Source organism: Anoplophora glabripennis, unplaced genomic scaffold, assembly GCF_000390285.2.
Source record: "Anoplophora glabripennis isolate ALB-LARVAE unplaced genomic scaffold, Agla_2.0 scaffold162, whole genome shotgun sequence".
In the NCBI taxonomy this organism is placed as follows: domain Eukaryota; kingdom Metazoa; phylum Arthropoda; class Insecta; order Coleoptera; family Cerambycidae; genus Anoplophora; species Anoplophora glabripennis.
This window is the reverse complement of record NW_019416272.1, coordinates 924188-948351: the sequence shown is the minus strand read 5'-3', so window position 1 is coordinate 948351 and position 24164 is coordinate 924188. Positions and strand designations below refer to the sequence as shown.

General features: G+C 32.5%; 1 protein-coding gene across 2 annotated transcripts in view; it reads right to left on the bottom strand.

Annotated features, from left to right (window-relative positions):
- Positions 1-3837: 3837 nt before the first annotated feature.
- The window catches only part of LOC108908675 (influenza virus NS1A-binding protein), a 38738-nt gene continuing 18411 nt past the window's right edge, over positions 3838-24164 (bottom strand). For both annotated transcript variants that reach the window (XM_018712789.1, XM_018712790.1), the window contains 8 exons: positions 11856-12022; positions 11028-11231; positions 10796-10972; positions 10231-10739; positions 10011-10168; positions 8211-8582; positions 7687-8031; positions 3838-4161 (listed from right to left, as the gene is read on the bottom strand). In XM_018712789.1, the coding sequence (XP_018568305.1) occupies positions 3923-4161; positions 7687-8031; positions 8211-8582; positions 10011-10168; positions 10231-10739; positions 10796-10972; positions 11028-11231; positions 11856-12022 (2171 nt within the window). In that variant the 3' untranslated portion in view covers positions 3838-3922. The remainder of the gene's footprint in view (positions 4162-7686; positions 8032-8210; positions 8583-10010; positions 10169-10230; positions 10740-10795; positions 10973-11027; positions 11232-11855; positions 12023-24164) is intronic.

The following is a 24164-nucleotide window of genomic DNA, read 5'->3' as shown; positions in this document are numbered from 1 at the left end:
CCAATTAGAATCACTCAGGGCAATCAGCTTGGGCAACATTTTTCTCCATGTTTACACAAAAATATGTCATATTATTTAATAAGGAATACTGTAATTAAGGGGACATATACAGTTACAACGATCAGAAAATCGATTTTTTTATATTCTTAAACGATAGAACTGTATGTGAAGAATATATTTTGAGTTTGAAAGCGAAATTCGAAAAACTCTGGAAGTTACAGCCCATAAATGTTGTGCATATCCGCTTGGCTTCGGAGTGCACGCTACAGGTAGAAGCAAGAGCGCACAGGGGTATACTCGTCGACCAAATGTTTGTAGGAGAAATAACCGTTTTCCGAGGAGTTTCAGAAAATAGCTGCCCCAGTTTGGTTACGGTTTATAGTTGCCGTTTTATCCTGGTTCTACACGTGTCAAAACTTTAAACGCGTTTTTCTCGAAACTACATTTCTGAAACTGGTGTATATGATTACGCAAAAACTATTGAACCGATCGAGTTCCCTCTTGGTAGAAATGTTGATAACATTCCTTCTATGACGGAAATTGATTTTGGAAAATTTTGAAAAAACTATTTTTTTATACAAATTCTGCAGAAATTTCGCATGAAAATTCGATTTTTGTCTTTAATGGCATGCCGTTTTTTCAAATTTGCATTTTTTCCATTTTGTTCAACGTCACATATAAACCGCGTGTTTTAAATAAGAAAATTTTTGTATTTAGGCTGTACAACGTTTTGGAAGTCGCGCCGGAACCTTGCTGTGACTCTACCACAGCTCCGCCATTTTGACGATGAATTCAAAAAATTAATTTTTTATACTTGAATATCCTATTAGAGCACACCTACAGTCCGATGAATGTAGAATGAATATTTCTTAGTTTAAAAATTTCCTCAAAATCAACTCATTTTCCTCCGCCTAATTATATATGTCCCCTTAAATTTTATTTACTCCACGTAAACAACGAACATATTATAAATCATTTGTACTTGAAAATGGATAATTTAGAAGATAACGCAGAATTGTTTAAAAAATTCAAAGTTTGATTCTTCAATATCCATGGAGAAATATCACTCAAAGAAAAATAACGCAATATTTTACTTAGACCCAATTTTGATTTATAAAAGATAAAAAGTGAAATATCTGTAAATTTTCGTGTTTATTTTGAATATATTGAACTTGAAACACCGAAACATGGAAATTAAGCATTTTTCGAACTGATGTTTATGAGAACTTTTTTCATTCTGAAGAGTTCTGTCACCAGATAAAGTTTAGTTTATGCAATTTGAGACACCTTGTGTACAATAAAGATAAAAATACCAATACTAACAGAATAATTTCGTGATTAATGGCAGTACTCATAAATAAAGATTACAACTGAAATTTAAAAAAAAAATTAGGTAAATTTGAGAAATCCCCTCATATTTCCAGATTGGTATACACCCTAACATAAATAAATAATTAGTAGAATAGCGGCGCCAGCACCAAGCTATTTTTGTGTTTTACAGTCTAACACCTAGAGGAAGAAAAGGCCAGAGCAATATCTTTCAGTAGTAGATAGCAGCGTGGTTGACAGATGTGGTAGTTTTCTAAAGCTGTTGCAAAATTAACTAGGAATGACAACTGGATGTAAACTGTACAAATAAAGAGAGAACGCATTAGGCGGTCGCAATCAGTAGCATTTGGCAATTGCACACAATCCTGCTTGCGCTCTCCTTTAAATAGTTGCGGTATTGTTCTAGTAGACAATACCTTTCTACCTTCCCTATCGTTTGAGTGAAATAAATTTATTGTGAATACTGGATACTTTTCTGCTACTTACATTTTGAGGTTGTGTTTACTAGACGTTGATTTATAAATTTTATAACGCTACCTGCACAATAGAAACTTTCAACTTCTGTTTTCAAACCTACAACCGATGTTTCTTTTTAAATGAATTTGACAGTTTATATTTCATTTAGAAAAGGAAAATACCAATGATGAAATAAAATTAAAAGAAACCGTGACTGTTCTATTAAACGGAGAAAGTGTGTTGAACTTTTCTATGCACCTGAACACTTGGTTGCAAATATTAAAAGTATTGTGTAATAATAGAATAAATATTACTTATAGTGGAATCTATCTTGGATGGACTCCAGTGGGACCATACGAATTTGTCAGTTGAAGAGAAATAAAAAACTGGAATATATTTTCAAAAAATTCGTCAAAAAATGAGTGAAATTTTTTCAATTGTCTGCTTTTCAGTGTAAGATTTTTGGTTAGCCAAAGATTCTTTAATTGCTTTCTATCTTTTTTTTACAGGTGGCAAAATATAATAGAAAAACAAAACTGGAAAAATTAAATAAATGTGGGTGCACATGTCTGCAAGTGACCCGTTTTAAGTATTACGTCAAGAGCGCCAGCCTGACGCCACTCGGACTGATCTAACAGTTGCAAGGACAAAAAAGAGACGTGGGACGCAACAGGGTTCCAAAAAAAGTCCACGGCAGATTGGCGCCAAGGACCAGATATTAAACCTGCGAGCGACTCCACACCATGAGGACTCTCCAGCGAACGCTCGCACCGACTACACTTCCTTATCACTAACTTTTATTTTTCCGTTGAGAGCGAGTTTTATTTGCTGCACACCGAAAGCAACCGTCAAGTGGCGACAGCGACGTAATTGTTTCAAACAACGTATTTGTTTCAACTGACGTGATTTTTTCAACCGACGTGATTTTTCAACTGTCACTCAGTGAAAGTACGCGATTTGTGCAACTAGAGTGGTTTTTATTTCACATAACGCATCGATGGAAAAATGAAAGTATTTTTATTGAAAACAAGTTATTGAAAAGGAAGTGTTGTCGGGGCGAGCGTTTGCTGGAGAGTCCTCGTGGTGTGCAGTCGTTCGTAGGTATCTGGTTCTTGGCGCCAATCTGCCGTGAACCTTTTCTGGAACCCTGTTGCGTCCTGTGTCTGTTTTTTGTCCTTGCAACTGTTAGACCGGTCCGGGTGGCATCAGGCACCCACACAACTTTAGAAAAGTTTAATCTTGAGAGACTCCTCATTGTTGTTAATACTCCGTGCCTAATTTTCGTGTCTACATAAAATTTTTCCCTCGGCCCCATTTCCGTTCCTGATTAATTTTGCAACAATCTTTACAGATTTATATTTGTATTTAAAAAATGGCAAATAAAACTTCCAATCTCCTATAAATTTTTAATTATATTCGAAGCTTTTTACTGTCTTTTTTTCAATAGGAATGTTACCCTACAAAATATCTAATAAAAATTCTTGTATCTTTTGCAGAAAATCTATGAAATTGATAAAAAAGATTTTAATCAAAATTTCTCTCGTTGCAGCGATACAATTTTTTAAATTCTTTGTAATAATTAATTTTATTACATACAATTACGATAATTATAAATAGAAAATATTAATTGTTAATGCGTTGAAATGTAAAATAAACAATTTCAATGTTTGTATCAAAAAAAATTATATTAGTAGCACGTCAAGTTTGATTGGTGGGCAAATGAGCTAAATTAAAAAATAAGGCTTAGTACTTTATTACACATTGGCTCATTTTTCATTTTCAACTCGTCTGCATCTTAAAAGCAAATATATTTGCCCACCGACTTCATGTCTCCATTAATAAATTATTACATCAATTATTGCCAAGTGTTAATATTTTAAGAAAAACTACTAGTTTAAATTCCTTTCTGCTTAATTCAATCAACTAATTTTAACAAAACAAAGAATGTTTATTTTTAAATTACATGGCCACCAAATTGTTTGTTGACGTACTTAAAATTCAGAGTCAAAGATGAAATGGTGACGCCGAAACTACTCCAGCATAACATGGATATAATACTTGATTTAAATTTTATTGTTATACCTTACGATCTAGAGCAATACATAAATAACACCTATATCAGCACACAACCGAATGGTTATGATATCTCCACGGTCCCGTGTTGTGTGGTCCCGATTTCTAAAGCTTGCGTAGCTATCTCCGTTATCTCCTCCGGAGTGTTCACAGACTTTTTCTCCTCTGATACGCTTTTCCTCGAATTTCTGCGGCTTCGAGGTTTTCGCTTTATCAGAGAGTCACAACTTCCTTTTGGTACGAAAGTAGTCCATTCGTTAGACTTGGAGTCCAAGTACTCGATGGTGTTTAAGAATGTTTTACCTGCAAAAAATGTTTTACATACTCTGATAAATAATCCCAAAAAGGACAGCGAGTGACAAATACTAATATGAAAAAAATGTTCTGCTCTTTTTAAATTACAGTCATGGAAGTTATTTTATATTTGTCATATACAGGGTAATTCACAACTAATCTAAATAAAATTGGAGATACATGTGCCAGTAAAAAATAATATCAATGTCACCAAAAAAGTTGGAATAAAATACTTGTATTTGCAGATTTTTACAGAAAAGTGTTTGAGGCATTATTTTGGAATCTTTTTTCAAAAAAAAAATAGATTTTCAAAATACTGCAGATTCCTGTCATAAATATACGTAAAAATACTATAGAGATCATTATTTAGGTTGGAAAATTCGAGTACATGTTGAAAACTGCGACAAGAGTAGGGATGCGCTAGCGTGTCAAGCGTAAAGTTGCCGATAAACACATCACGGAAGCTTCTAAGGAGCACAGGGTGGCCATTAGGAATGCAAGATTAGAAGAAGACTATACATTTGAAGAAGCCGATTGCGTAATGTATGCAGCAGGCATCACTAATTAAGGGTGAGGCTATTTTTTAAAAAATTGTACCTATATAAATTTTAAAGTGGTTTTTCTAGACATTCTACAAAATAACCTATTACGCCGATCAAGCTCAAATACATAGTTACATTTACAAGTATTAAAAAATACTACCTGAAACTTGTAAAATTGGTTTTTGGGTCTATCTTTTTAAATACATTTTAAGTTGTTTTTGTCTCATATTTTGATTCCGCAAGTCATTTTACAAATACTACATTTTATCCCACTGAAACACTTTAATAGCAAAGAAGTCACAGTTCCTCATAAATAAGCAATTAGACACAGATACTACGATTGTTGCCTTTTATATTTTGGGAATGGACGATCCTGGTGCGGCTATCTGACAACAACGTCCCTATTGTAAAGTTCAACTTTTTGTCATTATGCTTACTCGGAACGGTTTGACGTACAGGCGCTATTTCTGTTGTTTACAGTAACATGAAAAATTCATTTTGGCCAAAAAATATAATTAAGTCGTGAACATTTCCGTGTAATTATTTTTTACAACTTTCGACGTGGATTATTTCAACAACGGCGAGGTCTGGGCAAATGGACTGAGGCAGAACATAGGAAATACTGGACTTCAAGGCCTGGACATAGCCATTCTAAGGAGCTCATGGAGTATCCTTCGAAGGAAAGAGCAAACGATTTACTGAGCTTGAATGAAATCCAGCTCAGGAGAGTGACGAGGCTCATAACGGGACACTGTCACTTTAGAAAACATCTACACAAGCTAAAGCTTGTAGACAGTCCAGTCTCTGCATATCCTGGACGAGTGCCCGGGATTTGCACGTAGTGGAATGATGCTCCTGAGGTCACCTTATTTGGAACCCAAGGAACATAGAGAAGTGTCAGCAAGGAAGCTTTTGGACTTTATCAAAAGGACAAAACTACTTGCTGAATAGGACTAATAGTGGGACACACAATAGGCCTAATTAGGCTGTGGTGACATGGTACCAACCACCAGAAAAGAAAAAGAAGAAGATTTCAACAACAGTGCATATATAAACTTAATTCAACTTTTGGCGAAGAAGCACCATGAAAAACCACTGTATATCAGTGGTATACAGAATTTAATACTGGATGTAGTCGATTGGTCGAAATAAATACTTAAGATATACGATCGTGGTGCTTTAAAACATGTCTATTACATCGTAGCAGGTTACATCATGGATTTATGCGAATGAGTCCGAAAGTAAACAGCAGTCGACTGTATGGGTCTTTCAAGATGAGCTAAATCCATCAAAGGTTGTCCGTGCACGGAGCACTTTTAAGTAAATTGTCGCCTATCTTTTTTTAGAAAAATCAGACATGTGGCAATTGTACCATTAGTACAATGGTTGGACATTTATTTGCCAGAAGTCCTCAGAAAAATGAGGGAAACCAACCACTGAAGATGCATTATTCTCCACCAAGATAGAGCTCTCACACATCAACTCAAACAAGAGACATTTTTGAACTGAAAAAGTCGAATTGATGAGTCATCTGCCCTGATTTGGCACCCAATGACTTTTCATTTCCGCACATGGAAAATAAATGTTTGAAGAAGCGGTTGATGCATTCTAAATTCAAGTTTTAGAAGTACCTCAATTGGAATGGAAAAATTGCTTTAAAAATTGGTTCAAATGTATGCAAAAGTGTACTGATTTTGTTGGAGAATATTTTGAAAAGCAATAAAGTTACACACAGTCTATACCCGAAATATAAAAAGCAATCTTCACATGAAATGAGAATTATGAATCACCCTGTACAGAATAATCACGAATGAGCAATATAGATACAGATAATGTTAATGTATTTTATTTATCTATTCAAATAAATACAGATATACCGGGAGGGGCATTTATCTTGAGACAAAATAATATCTCGGTTGAACTTGATTATCATTTCGAAAAAAATTTCAGACAAAGTTTGTAGGGAGGAGGCCTTTGAAAGGTCCCTATTACGACTTTCGGTATAGACCGGAAGTGGTGTTTTTAGACCGGAAGTTGATTTTTTTTAATGGAAACGCCCATTTTTTACCACTGATTTCTATTGAAAAACGAAAAAAATATTTTTCGCTATTATTTTTTCGATTTAAGTTTATTTTGACCATAAAAAACAAAAAAAAAAAACAAGATTGTTGAGACAGCGGAATATCTTGTTGGGATCACTTTTTAAAAAAAGATTGTGCTACCTTGACATGACCTTGAAAATGAGCTTGACCTTGAATTGCTCCTACATACTTCAGCAAATCATAAAAATCTTCAGAAATCTGAAGAAATTCTACATTTCACCGAAAACATATCTTATTAAGTTCATATCTTATTGTAAAACTCCCCGCTTTTGTAATTTCCGAGGTCAAAAAAGAAGGTCCATTTAAAATTTTGAATTTGATCTTCAAATGACCTTGAAATCAAGGTAATTTTCAAGATCATGTCCAGATAGCCCCTTTTTCACCCTACAACTTTTGTATGAAACATTTAAAACTTCCGAGGTCAAAAGAGGGTCCCATTTAAAATTTTGAATTTGATCTTCAAACGACCTTGAAGTCAAGGTCATTTTCAAGGTCATGTCAAGATAGCCCATTTTTCACCCTATAACTTTTGTATGAACATTTAAAAAAAAGTGATCCCAACAAGGTAATCCGTTATCTCGATTCTTGTTTCTTTTTTTGTTTTTTTTATGACCAAAATATGGGTTAAATCAAAAAAATAATAAGAAATGTGTTTTTTTCGTTTTTCAATTGAAATTCGTGTCTGAAAGTTTTTTCGGAATAATCGAGTCCAACCGAGATATTATTTTGTCTCTCTGTGAAGATAAATGGCCCCACCCGGGATTAGATACGAAACTAATATTCAATCATTCAATCTTTAGTTTAGATTTAGTATCGACTCATTAACTGACAAAAAAATGCCCATCACTGAAATGATATGTGCGAATTAGGATAAGAATGCTTAAAAATACCTGAGAATCCGCCAACGGCATACAACCGGTCTCCCACCACGGCCACTTCCACGTTAGCCCTAGGAGTTGTCATGCTCGGACCGACATTCCATGTCTGGGTCTGTTCGTCAAAAATTTCAGTAGAACTTAGAGAATGAGAGCCGTCTGAACCTCCAACAACGTATAGTTTGTTATTAAATACTGCAACGCCGCACCCCCTCCTAGCCGTGATGATGGATTTCGAGGGCTGCCAATTGTTTTCTTCGGGATTGTACACCTCTACCGAATTTAAGCAATTCCAAGCATCGCAGCCTCCAATGGCGTAGACCAATTTGTTGTAGGCAGCCACGCCAGCCTGATACCGACCTGAACATAAAATATAAAAGTTTCTACCGAATATTTTCTTAATATTTTAGAAATATGATGTAGTTTTAAAAAACGTGCTATCGCTACAGATTCATAATCGAAAACTAAGAAAAAAGTTCCTAATTAGAAGCGTTTATAAAATATATTTTTTTGTTTGGTTTATTATTAAAAGTATTTACCTGTATGAAGTGGTGCAATAGGGGACCACGTAGCAGTCTCAGGATCAAAAACTTCACTTTGCTTAATTCCCACTTGTCCATTCCACCCACCTATACAATAAACTAACCCGTCCATAGTGCACACTCCCATATTACTCCTAGCCAAGGACAGTCTTGGCATCTTCACCCACTTTCCTGCAGCCAAATCTAGCATCTCTACCGAATCCAGTTCAGTGGTGCCGTTACTGCCCCCAATGGCATAAACTTTGTCGCCGAGCACGGCAATTTTAAAACGACCCCTACTTTCCCTCATAGGAGGCAGACTTTGCCAAGTGTTCGTTTCTGGAATGTACTGGTCAACGGATCGGAGACACTCGGTTCTGTCGTAACCGCCTGGTAGGAAAAAATAATTTGTAAATTAATACTACTATTTCAATCTACCATCAGTACTGGACAAATTAAGTCTACAGTTTTTTTTTTCAATATTTTGTCCAGAGAATATTAAAGAAAATTCATAGTTTAAAAATTTAAGGCATATGACTTCACTCGCCTTGATTGCAGCAGCCAATGAAAAATAAAAAAATTAAAAAGTTTTAGCACGGCAGTATCTTATGGACTCATTTAGGCACCTAACCTCTCTGTAAATTCTCATATTAACAAACTTCAGACTCAACTTCTGTCAGTTATCAAATTACAGTTTAAAGTATCGATCTTATATATACTAGGTCTGCGATGGACCAAGTTTATTTTGAAAACATGGAAGAATTTAATGTACGTGACTCTGATTGGGTGTGATCATTCAAGTATACAATACTTTTGCCATTGAAAAGAGCAGAGACATATCTAGAGGGAAACAACAGTTTTGGAGCCCGTTGCGAATAATAAATAGGTAAACATCTTCACTCACTTGAAAAGGGTCGCGGATACAGGGATCTCGGAAATGGTAAGAGATACGAAGTAGCTTAAATGGGGGTAAAGTTGTATAATCAGGGGACCAATATTATGCCTCTAAAAAATCAAGGCTAACATGATCAATTTTCGAAATATTTGAAAAAAAACGAAATTTTGGAAATCCGTTTTTGTTTCATTTCAGCCTTGTCCGAGGTGATATTGACAAAAGAAAAACATTTTCTCATACCAACTTTATGGCCCTCTATCAAATGGCTTAATTAATTTTTATATGTAACGTTTCGTCTCTCCAGGCCCATCATCAGCTTCATTTTTTAAATATGACCCTGGAAATTTTATTACATTTTTTACAAGCCTTCATAACCCCCAATACTGTACTGTACAAAATCATTATTTTTGAACCATCTAAACCAATTTCTGCAAGTTGTTTGCAACAGTTCATAGTTGCTGTAATCTCGACAAGAATTCTATAAGCTTCGGCATTAGCAGTATTCTTTTGAATAAAATAGTGCAGTAAAATTCTCCGCAAATACTCTTTTCTGCATGAAATTTGACATGTTTAACTTTATGAAAAAAAGTTGTTTACACTTCGGCAAAATAGTATACACTGAATTTCAGGCAAGTAGGAGGTGCGTTACCATGTTAAACTACACTTTTGCAGTTCTGGTAGCGCCATCTGTTGGAAAACAGCTAAAACCTATTCAAAGTTCCTATATTGATGATGAGGAAATAAGGACTGGCCTTAAAATTGTTTTTTTTTTTATTGGTATGGCTAAGTGGCAGGAAATTTTCAAAACAACATTGGTAAAAAATATAAAAATAGATAAAAAAAAAACAAAACAAAATAAATACTAATGTTCAAAATTAGGAGCAATTTAATTTTTAAACTAGCAGGAAGTTCTAGTTACTTACCACAGACAATAAGGGTGTTAAGAAAGTTTCCACAGCCAACAGCACATCTTTGAGAAGACATATTCGCAACTGCACAATAGAGATCGGGTTTTTCCTCGCTAGCCGGCCTGCTATTTATTGGAGTTTGTATGGGGGAAGGTGTAGTTGGAGTATTCAGTCTAAAAAGTATATAGAGGCAATTGGAAACTGCTTCGCTTTAAAACGTTATTTTCTCTCGTACCTTAATTGTATGGAAAGTGTGGCCAACTTGCCACCCAGAGTCACGAGAGCCAAGAAGCTGTGTTCCCCGACACTATTTGAGGCTATTAGGTTCCAGTCTGGTTCAACCTCGCTCTCCAATTCCTCCCCGATTTCTCTGTTATATATCAACACTCTCGGTTTCGATGGTTGACCTAACACCTTCCTCTTGGGTTTGGTGTTGCTTTGTTTGTCCTTCAGAGAAAGTTTCTTGTAGTCTTGTACAATTTCAGTATCGCTTATGTCGCCGGAGGGGAGACTAGAGCAATCTTGAAGGGAATTGTCGATTGCAAGGTACAACATGAATGTTTTTTCAGAGAGAGCCGACATGTTTAGATTATCTTCGCTTACTTGTCTTTTAATCCACTCTAGGACTAGCCTGCATAAGGAGCTCTCGTTCACGAGGGACATTTCCTCTCGAGACTGATTGAGAACTTCTATTCGAGCACAATAGAGATTTAAAACGTTGTTGGTTTTGCTTATTTGTGAAAACTGAAACGAATATTGAAAACTGTAATAGTGTACAATGATTTCTGGTTACTTCTTACCTCATTGCCGATAAATGCATCAACTTGCTGAATGAATTCCTTATTTCTGGCAATGCCAGGCAGAGATCGGATTTCAATGCAATTATCAACAGACAGATGCTTTATTAAATGCTGAGCGCAAATTCTAGTAACTCGTTCCATTTTCAAACTGTTGGCCACCAAAAATACAGTCTTAACCTATAAGTTAATTGTATTTTAGGTGTAAGATAACGAGTTACGAACATTTGCCTACCTCAGAATACGGAACAATTAGTTTTGCAGTGTAGGCATAATCGATTAGAACCTGCAACGCACTTGTATCGAAACCACCATTTAGCTTATATGTGAGGGAATTCTCAGGTCTTTTCTGATCTTGATCCGTTGTAAACAGTTCAAAGAGGTAGGGTGAAGCACTCGCCAATACAGCCCGATGGGCGTGTATTTCCAAATTACCAGCCTATATGAGAAACAAAACCGACAATAAAACAATTGTAAAGGAATTGTGCTCAAAATTATCATGTTTACGGATTTATTTTCACTGAAGTAAAAAGAAAAAATAAAAAAAAATAAGATTACCATCACCTAACTTCATGTAATGTTCTGTAAAACAGAAAAAATTAAAACGTCCTTTCTACAGAAAAGAACGGTATAATAATAATGAAAAATTTTTTACCTAATTTTGGTCTAAAAATCAGATTTTCTGCAAGAAAATGTTAATAACCCACTGCACCAATAAACTCACATTAGTACACACAATTGAAAATTTGAAAATACATTTTAAATATAAACTAATATAATTCTGTTGGAGCACCAGGTTTTTTGTAACACAACTACATTACTACTTTAAAAGGACTTAAAATCTACTCACTACTGGTCATTTAAATTCAAATATGATGATTTTGAGAGCTGCCCAGTAGTGTAACTGACCGTAAACAAAACAATTTTAACAATGTTTCAGATAATCACAATCATTATGTATGGGTAGATTGGCTTTTCAAATGCAATATCTTTTATTATTATTAAAATCGCCATGATTATCTGGAACTTGTAAAATATGTTGGTTGTACAGTCAGGCACATACGTGAAGAATGACATCACAGAAATGCCGGTTCTTTCTCATCATGTTTAACGAATGCAACATGTTAGCTTGGTGGACGTCATCCAGGAACTCTAGCTGAAGTTCCTGCACCTGGTCTTCAGTGTTGCTCAGCTCCTGCATGTCTTCAGTGCTCACTGAATGTTGATGACCTGAAATAAGAATAAAAAATATTACTTCATTATTGGTAATAGAAAGTTCCTAGCAGTTTTACTCCCATTTCATAGTTTATGTTACGAACCGGATTTTTTAATAAACGGTTCAATTAATTCGATTAATATCATAAAAAATCCATCATCCCTCTTTGAATGGGTTTAATTACCTCCATGACTGTTTGTTCTTGGAAAAAATTACTATATAAAAAAGTGCTCTTACTTTTTCTAATTTAGGAGCACCCTGTATTAAACTAGATAGTTCTATGCTACCGTTTTTCCTAGCAATTACTCAAAAGCTCATAAGCCATTCTTGAATGATTTCATAATCAAAAGAAGTTAAATTAGGAAGCCAAGCTGATAATCTTTATATGGTGGTTTAGTTCGTTACGAGAAAATAAACGGTTCTTCATAAACAAATGTGTATTTGAAAATAAATTATATCTGATAAGAAGATAAATTCAGATAATAGTGCGACATAAAAAATCGATTAACATTAATGCGGAAATTTTTGAATTTCATAATTCCTATTGAAAATGATTTAAGAACACTGCTAATGTGTACTTCCAAAGGATTTACCATTTTTAAGGGATGGTTTTTCGATTTAGGATGACGATGACGTCTAGAAAAATGTGCATAAAAATCGTATTCTCACATAAACAATTGCAAAAGTTATAAATAAATAAAGATTAAGAAAAGTGGTTCGTTTTTTTGCAAATAATTCGAAAATATTAACGTCAATTTGAAAAAAAAATCCTAAATGAGGAAATTTCCTAAAAAAATGATCCAACTCCCGAATCTCTATAGTCATTATTTATACTTTTAATTTAATGTTGAAAATAGGGCTTTTATCGTCGTACGGTGCCGCGAAACCGAAGACATAATTTTTTATTATATTAAATGTTAATATAAAAATTTCAAAACATTATCGTATCGTAATATTTAGGCACTTGAATAAAAAAAAATCCATTGAGAAAATATTTTTCATAGATTTTTCAACAAATAGGACCATTTTTAATTTACTATAAATTTGTTCAAAGTCGGATAATTGTTTAAAAAAAAGATGCTAAAATTATTTCGCTTCGTGGAGACCTTTTAACAACTATACTCACAATCAATAAGATCACCTCATTGCGGTATATTTAATAGTTATAACTCTTTAGTTATTAATTTTCTTACAATTAGTTAACAAAAAATTAAAAATTAACAAAAAGTGGTCAAAATAACTTATTTAAGGGAAAATATTGGTGGCAGCGTTTTTATGTTAGAATATATAACGCAATACTTAATACATATTATAACAATAAGCTTATAAAACCAAAGACTATACTATTTCTTTTCAAAAGAAATTATAAATATTTACAAATAACTGGGTGGATTAGCCAAATTAGGCTCTATTATTAATACCGCCGCAATTATCTTTATAATAATCAGAATTGTCACTGAAGGCCAATAAATAAAATGGGAATGAGTGACTGTTATCAGTAAAATGTTATATTTTTTCATTTGCTAAAAGCTCTATGTGTATACGCATAATCTAGACCAGTGGTCTTCAAACTTTTACGACTTGCGGAAACTAGAAAACATTTCGATTTTTTTTAGGAACCCCCACATCTAAAAGTACTATATTTATAAATACTACGATTAACAAAATAAATATTTCATTATGTAAAAATTAAAATAAGAGTTTTAAAGTTTAAGTTTTAAAGTAAATATTTTTTGAATTAAAAAAAAAGTAAATGGTATGTATAATCAATGACTGGGATGTGCTTGAATATTTTTACATAATATGTTGAAATCAGGTGTTATTGTCGTTAAGTTGCAATCGGATTTCAAACTCTGCATTAAGCGCATTGCGATACGTTGTTTTTGTCGCTACGTACGTTAAGCTTTTATAGTTATTTATACGCGTGTACTTATAAAAATAAAAAGTTTTAAGAGTATAAATTTTTTTTAATTTTATAGTATCGATAATGTTAATTTCTAAATTTTGAAGTCGCGGAACTCCCCAGAGAAGTTGTGGAGAACCTCATGGTTCCGAGATCCTATGGGCTAATGTGGAAGAAACGAAATTAAACAATTTATTTTATAAGAAATTAATTAAAATGTACAGCAAGCCAAAAAATACTTACCGTCCTATTTCGAAAAGGAAACCTGTTTATTGTTGGCGAGATAAAAAATATATCTAGTTTACGGTCTATAAATATTAATCAATAGTGGCTTTAACTGTATATTAAATAATTTATATTAAGTACCAGTTCCAATTTACTAGCATAAACGCTTGAAGATAAGAATTCATAACGCGCAATGATGATACTTTTATGTTTTAAATTATAGGAATGTGTTTTAAAATATGTGCGGATATTTCAAATAGTTTCCGTTCCGTCATCTATTTCGATCAATTTGACTACCAAGTTTGTGTGTGCAGGAGAACGGCGATTAAGATAGGCGTTACGTGGAATCTATTCAATATTCATAGAACTGGTCATACGATACTATTGCCCAAATGAAGTTGATGAACCAGTTCTCTCCGGTCCAAGACGGATATGTAGGGTTATAATGAGTTTTCATCCTTTATTCAATACAATAAAACTTTGTTACATCACGAAATCTACTTGGAAAATACAGTAAATAAGTCAACATTTTTTATATTACCTTCGGAAACATTAGAAAAAACAGATTTCGATGAATACAGTAAAAAAGTACAATTTATTGTTTCAGTGAAAAGTGTACCAAAAAAAATATGTAAAGGCTTCTCAAAAAATAACAGACAATAATATCTTAGTTGGAAATACAAAAGATATGCTAATTTCTATCAATAATCATCATATAAAACTTTCAACTCCATAAAACTTCTATGTTCAGGATTGGTGAGATATAACCTATAAAGTAGGTTTTAATTGTCACTGCACTCAATGCCTACTGGATCTGGTGGCAGAGAGAGACCTATTTATTGTTTCAGTGAAAACTTAAAAATAAATTTATTCCTAGAAAATGTAAGAAAGCTTATTAAAAAAAACCGTAAGCTGAAATCTGAATCATATTTCAGTTGGAGTTACAAGTGATATGTCGCAATCATGATCGATCTTATACATTTTTCAACTTCACAAACTCTACAGTGTGGGTAAGATATTACCTACGTAGTTCTTAATTGTCTAATACTCAATGCCTACTGGAGCTACTGACAGAGACTAATTTGTTCTTCGGACTAACTATAACATGGGAAACAACTACTCAGCGGATTACAGCTCGACTTAGTACTGAATTACGTCTGCTATCAACAGACTTACACAGGTTTCGAAATTATTCTCACCAGTATGCCACAGGCAATCGGCGAGAGATTTAGCTATTTGGATGTAGCTACAAAAAATGTAGTGACAATTAAGATATACCATACTCTGTAGACTATAACTCATCCATACGGAAAAGATGTCGCTAGATAAACATCCGCTCTATCCTTGGTAAGTTTGTTGACAATCTTAGCCGTTTGCTGGATATTGCGGGTGTATTTCAATGCTGGACGAAACTGTAGTCCGCAGAGTAGCAGTAGTTGTTTCTTACAATATCATTAATTAAAAATTATATCTGGTCTTCTAAAATAGGTTTGCCGCCATTATCCCTATCACGGTTGAAAAATTTTACTTACTTTTTTCACTTCCTGAGTTTCCAATAGAAACTTTTAGAAGGCGTTATTTTTCTGTAATATGGGGAATTTGCTGTTATTTTCTTAAATAAGATCGTATATATCTTTCTAAATACAAATATATTTTTACTACAACAAAACAAAAAAAGTTTTCTATAATTATATTCATTTTCTGACGCATATTCTTGTTTACCATTTGTTTTCAAAGAGTACGATGAATAAGATAGATGTGACATCTAATGTCTTTTTGCTGTCAACATTTCATTGTAATTCCAATAACAAATTAAAAAATAGAAAGGTATTATTAGTATTTCAGAAAATAAAATGCTATATGCCAAAATTTGATGAGATATCTATATTTTATTAGAAACTTCGGATAAATTTAATGATGAATATCATTTCTACAAATATTATTTGCTACTTAATTCACAATGTTTAACACTTATGGTATAACTATCATAATTTTATGACAGACATGCTAAGTGAGAAAAAAATTAAAACTAGATTCTTGCTTATTAGAGAATTTTTCTAGCTTCTTGCCATTAATAAAATACTTGTTAGAATCTACTTCTAAACACAAAATCTGTTTTTGGATCTAGTTTTATTGAATTACATTTCGTATGTTCACAACTTTAAAACAGCCAAGTGACTTCGAATTGTGTATATACCAGATGACCTGAACCAGTCGACACAGCTAATGTAAATACCGGCCAGGAGATTTAATCTCCAGTGTGCAGAATTTCTGGTAAAGAGAACTAGCTCGAAAATTGTTCAACCATAGACAACTCTGCTACGGCTGCTAACAAACGAATCTAAACGATAGAGTTTTATTACCGTTAGACCAAGAGCAAGATGAACTCCTGTATACAATAAGATGATGTTTGAGAAGCAGAACATTTGCTTCCCGGAAGTTAAGATGCTATGGAGTAAAATCATTTCATTGTTCAAATGAATTGAAAGTCTTCCTTTTATTCGACCTTTCAGTAGAAGTTGATGATTTTACTACTTAGCACATACTTTGAACAAGTGCTCCATTTATATTCATACGAGCCAGTGTCAATAATTGTGACAAGACGCATTGTACTGCTGATGTGATGCGCTATCACATGGAAATCATGAAGGGCTTCGCAGCAAAATGACGCAACACACTGCCAAGTGAGAATTGGCCTGAATCTTTGCAGCCCTGTTATTTTGGAACAATCGAAAGTTCACTGTTCAGCCACTTCAGAGTTAATTTATAGACAGCAGTGCAACAAAGATAACAATTTATGTTCATTTTAGATTATATTTTATTTATACGTATTTTGTGAGGTTTCGCCTTGTAAGTATGATTTTTTAAAATCGGCTAATGGTATCTATTTTCAGAACAAGGTAGCTAAAGTTAATGATGCACATCGTTAATAGCTGACGTGGTAGGAATGTTTGTTTTTGTTTTACGAAACTAAAGGAAATACGTCATAATCGTTTTTTACAGTTTACACTCGTTTCATTTACAAACGAACCTGCTACAAATTTTAATTCGAGTTTTGTATTTCTCATGGATGTGGTGCATGCTAATGTTCCTTTTCATTCTCGATACAAAAACGGTTTATGAAAATAAATGCCTATAATAATTTCGTAAAATAGTCGTTTTAGTCTGCACTTCTAGCTGAAAACATAAAATTCATATTTATGTAAAATTTAAAATTATCGATTTACGTATGTGACTTGTCACTAAGTTGGTTTCAATTAATAAAAGTAATTTCAAATTAATTATATTATCAAAACCTGTTTTACATTTTCCAATTTTTAACTCACAATCAATACATTTAAGATGATTCAATATACAGATTGGCCAAAATAAGGATGAGATAGCATTAGCATTATAGGAAACGGTAAGAGATACAGGTTGGCCTAATTAGAAAAAAGTTGTGTTTTTTTTTGTACTTAACAATATGCCGTTTAGAAAGTTCTAAAATTCCGGGTAATTCCGGAGATATCCAGAAAATCCCGAAATGTTGCAAAATCGTTTTATTTTTTTCTGGCTATTTGAAAACGAATTTTAAAGTAAATTGCATATTTACATTGCCGACGTTTCGTCATCGAGGGGCCATCATCAGGTTATTTTTTTTAAATACGTGGCTGCTATTTTTATGACAAAATCTAGTCATTTTTAATTCTGATTTAGATGATATTACTATTGGAATTTAAAATGTTTTTAGCTTGTTTTAGCTATCATTTAAAATTCTTCCTGAGTACGGCCCTGAACGCTTTCAGAATATCTATTGGAGGAAATCATAATAGTATAAAAGCCAATACAGCACAATATATCCAACAATTTGTTTTACTACTATTAGCAATACTAATTAGAAATAATAAATTCTTTCATAAATTCGTATTATTATTTTTAAAATTATTTATTAAAAAAATTGTTGGATAATTTGTGCTGCACTGACTTTTATACTGTTATGACTTTCTCCAATAGATATTTTGAAAGCGTTCAGAGCCGTACTCAGGAAAAATCTAAAATGATAGCTAAAACAAGCTAAAAACCTTTTTTATCGATTACAATAGTAATATCATCTAATTCAGAATTAAAAATGAATTTAGATTTTGCATTAAAAATAGCAGCGAAGACGAAACGTCGATATTTTCGGAACTACCCGGAATTTTAAAACTTTCTAAACGGTATATTGTTAGGTATAAAAAAACACAACTTTTTCTAATTTGAGCCATCCCGTATCTCTTACCGTTTACTAGATCCTAATGCTATCCCAACCTTATCTTGGACGCACTGTATTTAGGTATTGCATTGTACAATACAATTACTTATACAATAAATTTACCAATTTATTGGTTTTTGAAACCTGCTTGGCCCAATAAATTGATCAGGTTATTTATTACACTACACGTAATATATAAATTGGAGACAATAGAACAATAGATATGCAGATTTTATGTTGGTTTCCTAATTTTCTAGCAATAAATATAGAGAATTGTTACAATTTCTAGAATTTTATTATGTCAAAATTTGGTAAATGTAAAACAGGTTTAATACACCCAAGGGAATAATTCTTAAATAAGTTCATATTAAAAAAAGAGTATAGATAGATATAACCATTTGTATCAGAAGCTTAAGAGATTTTGTATAAACTTAAACATATTTCCTAATTGAATTTTTGGCTTTTTGCGTACTCCCTGTATATGTTACTTAAATTTTAAGCAGTAGAGTAACGTTGAGAGTGTATAAATTGCATTCGGGATTTTTTGGTTTTATCGTCGATTTAACGAGCAAATAACAATGGTATCTAAGTAGGTATAATGTAAATTAGAAAATAAATAGTTTTGCATCATCACACTACCAAGGTTACGCGAGAGACAAAAAGTGACGGCAAGTACGTCGACCTGGTAATAAGGCCTTGTTTCCTTGTCCTTTTATTAATATTAAGATTTATGGGAAAAATTCACATTTTTGCTACTACGGAATATTGACGGGTTTAAATTAACTGATTTTTAAATTTAAATTACAATTTATTGATAAATTAATGATTAAAAAATTAGACTAGAAAGTACAGAGCCTTCACAAGTCATTACAAGCCACGTGACCAGTAATTTAGTTTGGAACAATAATTTTATTTCCTTCGCAATAAGACCAAGACCACTTTAAAACAGTCATTAATATTGGTGACCCTAATACTTGGGGATTTTTAGTTGACAGTACCAGCCTCGCAATATTGGTTGCCTAAGCTGCTCGGCGGTCACGTGGTTTGTAGTCATGTATGAAGGCTCTGTACAATCTTGAATGGGGACAATTTATAAGCACAATAAAAAATACACAATATTTTGTAAAAATTACAATACTTGTAAAGGAAAATTACGAACGCTTCCTTCCCCTAAACCAAGCACTGAAAACACTTTCGGGATTTAATTACTTAGCAGCTCTTACTTTATTGTTTTCATTGTTTGTTAAGGACGGGATTTTGTACAAAAAATATCGCCCAGCGTGAGTCACGAAACGGGACCCCGGCAGGTGCTGTTCTAGCGGCCAACGCTTCAAGTCTAATAATTCCGCTGCACCGGATATTCGTCCGATTTTTCAGGAACGGCTCCAATTTGTGTACATACAATCTTATAAGGAAAGAGAGTAAATATTTTATTAATCAGTAATAGATTATCGAGGACAATAATATTTTTTTATTGAGTAGGCAATAATTTTTAGTTAATAAGCTTAAACAATCTTATAATTACTATTCCTTCATTATAAAAACAGAAATACGGTTTTTAAAATTACATGTAGTTTCTTCTTCAAAAGTGACCTTAAAACACGTAAACATGGAATAGTCAACAGTCTAATGTTTATATTTTCACATTAACAATCCGATAATGTAAATTAACTGCTATTTTCAGTAAAAAAAATATATACCTAACCTGAAATATTTTTTTTACTTTGGCGAGTCGTATTAACTTAAAAACACTGCTTAATTACTAAAATATATAGAAACTTGTTACTAAATACGTTTGGAGAATAATATGTATAGGCATAAAATATATAAATAAAATATTACTGTATGTATATTATGTATTTAGTCCATTGAAATGAAGGCTGAACCTCCATTTTTTCCTCTGTCGATCAAACCTGGGCGCAAATATGTTTTCGACCCTCAGGAATCCGAATCCGCAAACATTTTTGACCTAGGTGATCAGGCAAGGGGTCAAAAGGTCAAAAAACTCGTAAAAAATAAGGTTTTTCGCAAATATCTCGTAAACTACGGCAAGTAGCAAAAAAATTATTGCACCATCGTGTTCCCAGGGAAATTACGATTATAAACAATTAAAAAATGTATTTAAGAAAAATTTTTGTTTTTAAAAAACAGATTACCAAGACAATAAAATGGCAAAAAAAATGTTTCAAAAATATTAAACTTGTCCATTTGTTTATAACAAATTTATAAACAAATAACGTTAAAAAGTTTTTAGCTAAGCTAATAAACGCAATATATTAATAGAAAAACAACTAAAATCAAACATTTGGTAAAAAAAAAATTTATAACATTTCCCGGATTTTTCATTTTTTGTTAATTTAAAAAAATCATTATAAACAAAGGAAAAAACTTTTATAAACTTTTACAACGGAATCTTGTTTATTATGTATATAAAAAGACCTCCCAGAAAGAAAAAAAATTTTAGATACATTATTTAAAGTTTTACAACAAGTTTTATGAAAGATTAGGACCACGAAAAATTAGTTCATTAACAATTGAATAACTTTAACATAAGTCAAGTTAAAAATTATTTTCCAACTGGGCTGTGTTCCTTCAAGTGTCTAGATGACACTATAATTTATTTAGATTTTTAAATTAATATTGAATACTATAAAAAAATTATTTTGTGTTGCACACTTTGCTTGGCGGCGACACGACGACGCGGAAACCGCCGCCGCCGCGCGGAGCTATATATTCAACGTCAAATTAAAATTATAAATAATGGAGCTACAATTCCTGACATATTTTGCTGAAATTTTCTCCTCTTTCAGGATCTTTTTTGAAATTTCAGCTATCTTCAATATTTTTTTAGTTATAGTTAAAAAACGGAGACTCCCTTTTTTTCTCTTCGTTTTTTATTTATAACAATTGCTATTTTTAATTGCGGATAAATTTAAAAATACTTCTTTCTCTGAATATAATTCCGAATCCAATGTACTAACAACCATATTTTTAGGATTACAATAACTATTTTTCGCAAAAAAAACTCACTTCTCGACTAGACTAGTGGTTTCCTTCTTATCGGTAAGTAGCTACTGATTTGTAGATTGAAACAGAAATCTACCTGAGCCAGACCAATTTTTAAGCTGTAAATTTATTTTGAAACTACCAAGGCTACAATATAAATAACGATTTTATGTGGGACACCCTGTACGTAAAATTTAATCTTTATTCTTAATAAAGAAAAATTAGTACATATTATTGGTTTTTTATGCGTTATATTTTCGTACTACTTAAGCTTTACAAAATCTTATTACTTAGGTACCTACCTACTTTTAAAATATTACCCATATTTATATATCAAAGATAATATCAGACCATTATGGGTCCCATATTCTGTAAATAGTGTTTTCCGCAAAGACAAATAATTTCAAACATTTAATAACTGAATAATCTAAAGCTTATCAAATAATAGGAATGTTATGTCATGCCACCTGAGTATTTTCAAAGACGCCGGCCGCAGTAAAACGAATAAACAGATGCAAAAAACGATCAAACCATTAAGGTTTTAGGTACTGAAATCTACGAAAATAATATCTTTTTTATATATAATTCCACATGTAAATATTCTTATAACATTTACTTGCTTAGTCCTACATATAAAATTGTTTACTTTTTATAAGTACGTGAAAATAATTGTTAAAATGTGGGGTTAGGATAATAGCAAACGCATGTTTTGCAAACGCTTTTTTTTAGTTATTATTTTATTTGGGTAAATTTAAACGGTAACCATGAATAAACAAAACATCAAGGATTTTATTTTTGTGCTTACCCCTACTTTTGTTTTACACGTTTTACTTTTAAAGATTTCAGTACCTAAAAACGCCAGAAATTTCACTATTTCTCGGCCAATACAATTTACAATAAACCAACTCTGTGTTTTCGCTTTCATTTTCAAGGGTAGCGACACCTGTGACAGAGTACACAAACTAATTTTATTTAGAAATTCTTGTAGAAGATAGAAACCGCTAAAATTCTGGTTTAAATATATAATATAATATAATATAACATGGAGTCGTGTGTAAAATGTTGTCATCTTACTTGAGGACACAAATTATAGAATTGTTAATAAATATTAATCTGAACATTAAATACAAATGATCCTAAGTGTCCGTTCTAGTGAGTGAAGTAGTTTGGTTATTGTGCCTGACCGAGTTCCGTCGTAAATCCAATATATTGGCAGACTAACAGTATGGTTAAAATTGAGGTACTTTGGCATTTATTTAAATTATTCTTCACTCACTAGCGGGAACCATTGCGAATACATTGATATATAATAATATTCAATTATGTTAGTTTCTTCGTTGATTTGTGTCCTCATCTGAAGCTCTGTTACATGGTAAAAATATACATACTAAATCGCCCCCTTAACTTGTGCTGTGAAAATTTTTGTTGGATCGAGAAGAAATGCCAAAAGGTATTTTTGGAATACTACTAAAAACACTAGAATAATTTTTACCAACACTATTGCGAGGTGATTGAAGACACTGAACTATCTAGATAATTCCCAACAAGTGCTCAATCAACGCACACAATCGAATTTTCGAAGCGGTATCTTTGAACTACAGGCACCATTCTAGACTTAATGTTTTTGGGGATGCTCTTTCAGATGGTGCCAACAGAATTTGAAAAACAATATTTAGACAACGAAAATGGACTTCCAGGTTGTCATAGTAAGAAACTATTTCTGTCCACATAAAATAAATTCATGGTTCGAACTGTTGTCCAGTGACTTTAAACTTTATCTTTTTAAAGCTATTAATGTGGAACAATTTCACGCAGAATTAGATACAAATGGACTGTAGCGAATGTTACATCGAACACAACAAAATGCAATCGCTTTCATTTGAACATGAACCCTGTTCTTTATTACTTAAAGAAAATATAGGTATGTACCTATATTATTTTTACTATATCCGAGACTAAATCTAAATTTGTTTTTTAACAAGTGGAAAAATACTAACAAATATCCGATTTCGCTATTGTACAAGTAATAAAATCAAGATCACTGTTGGTTAAATATAGCATATAATGGAAGTAGAAAATAACGTTATTAATTGATTTCTCATCTGGATTAACTTTGTACAGACACTGAACTGACACATCATTATAAAATGTAAATTATATCAAATTTTCCATAAATCTTAAAATGCAGTAACTGAAAAAAAATCAATAAATAAGTATGTATATATTATAATGCACAACAGGCAAGTTCGGCATTGAGATCTAGATAGATGTTCTAGATATATATCTTTGTCTTTTCATCTTACAACTAGAAAAGAACAAAACACATCTGGAGCGTTTAGAATCTAGATGTTAATACCGAACTTGCCTAATGTGCGTTCCAAAGTAAAAGGGACTTTTCAAAACTAGGTATTTCTAGCAAGGCCATCTGCTGGCAATTACATGCTTTGGAAAGGTAGATTCTTCACTGACGTCCTGTCAAAATTTCTTGACATTTCGACGAACAGAAGCGGAATTATTACGTCTGAAGTGACAGTATGTTTGTGTCATCGGTTCAAACAGCAGATTCCATCAAAACTGTGTAAATCAGAAGTTTTCTGTAATAATATGCTCATAGTCTAGTATAATAGTACGTCACAAGTTAACAATGGCGTACGATTCGAATAAAAATGTTTAAAATTAATTAAAAATTTGTATAAAATAGTATTCAGTGACAAAACATTACACAAATTTTATATTGAAACACTCTTTGAAATTAGTAGCAATTATTATAAGAAATTTCAAAGTAATTCAA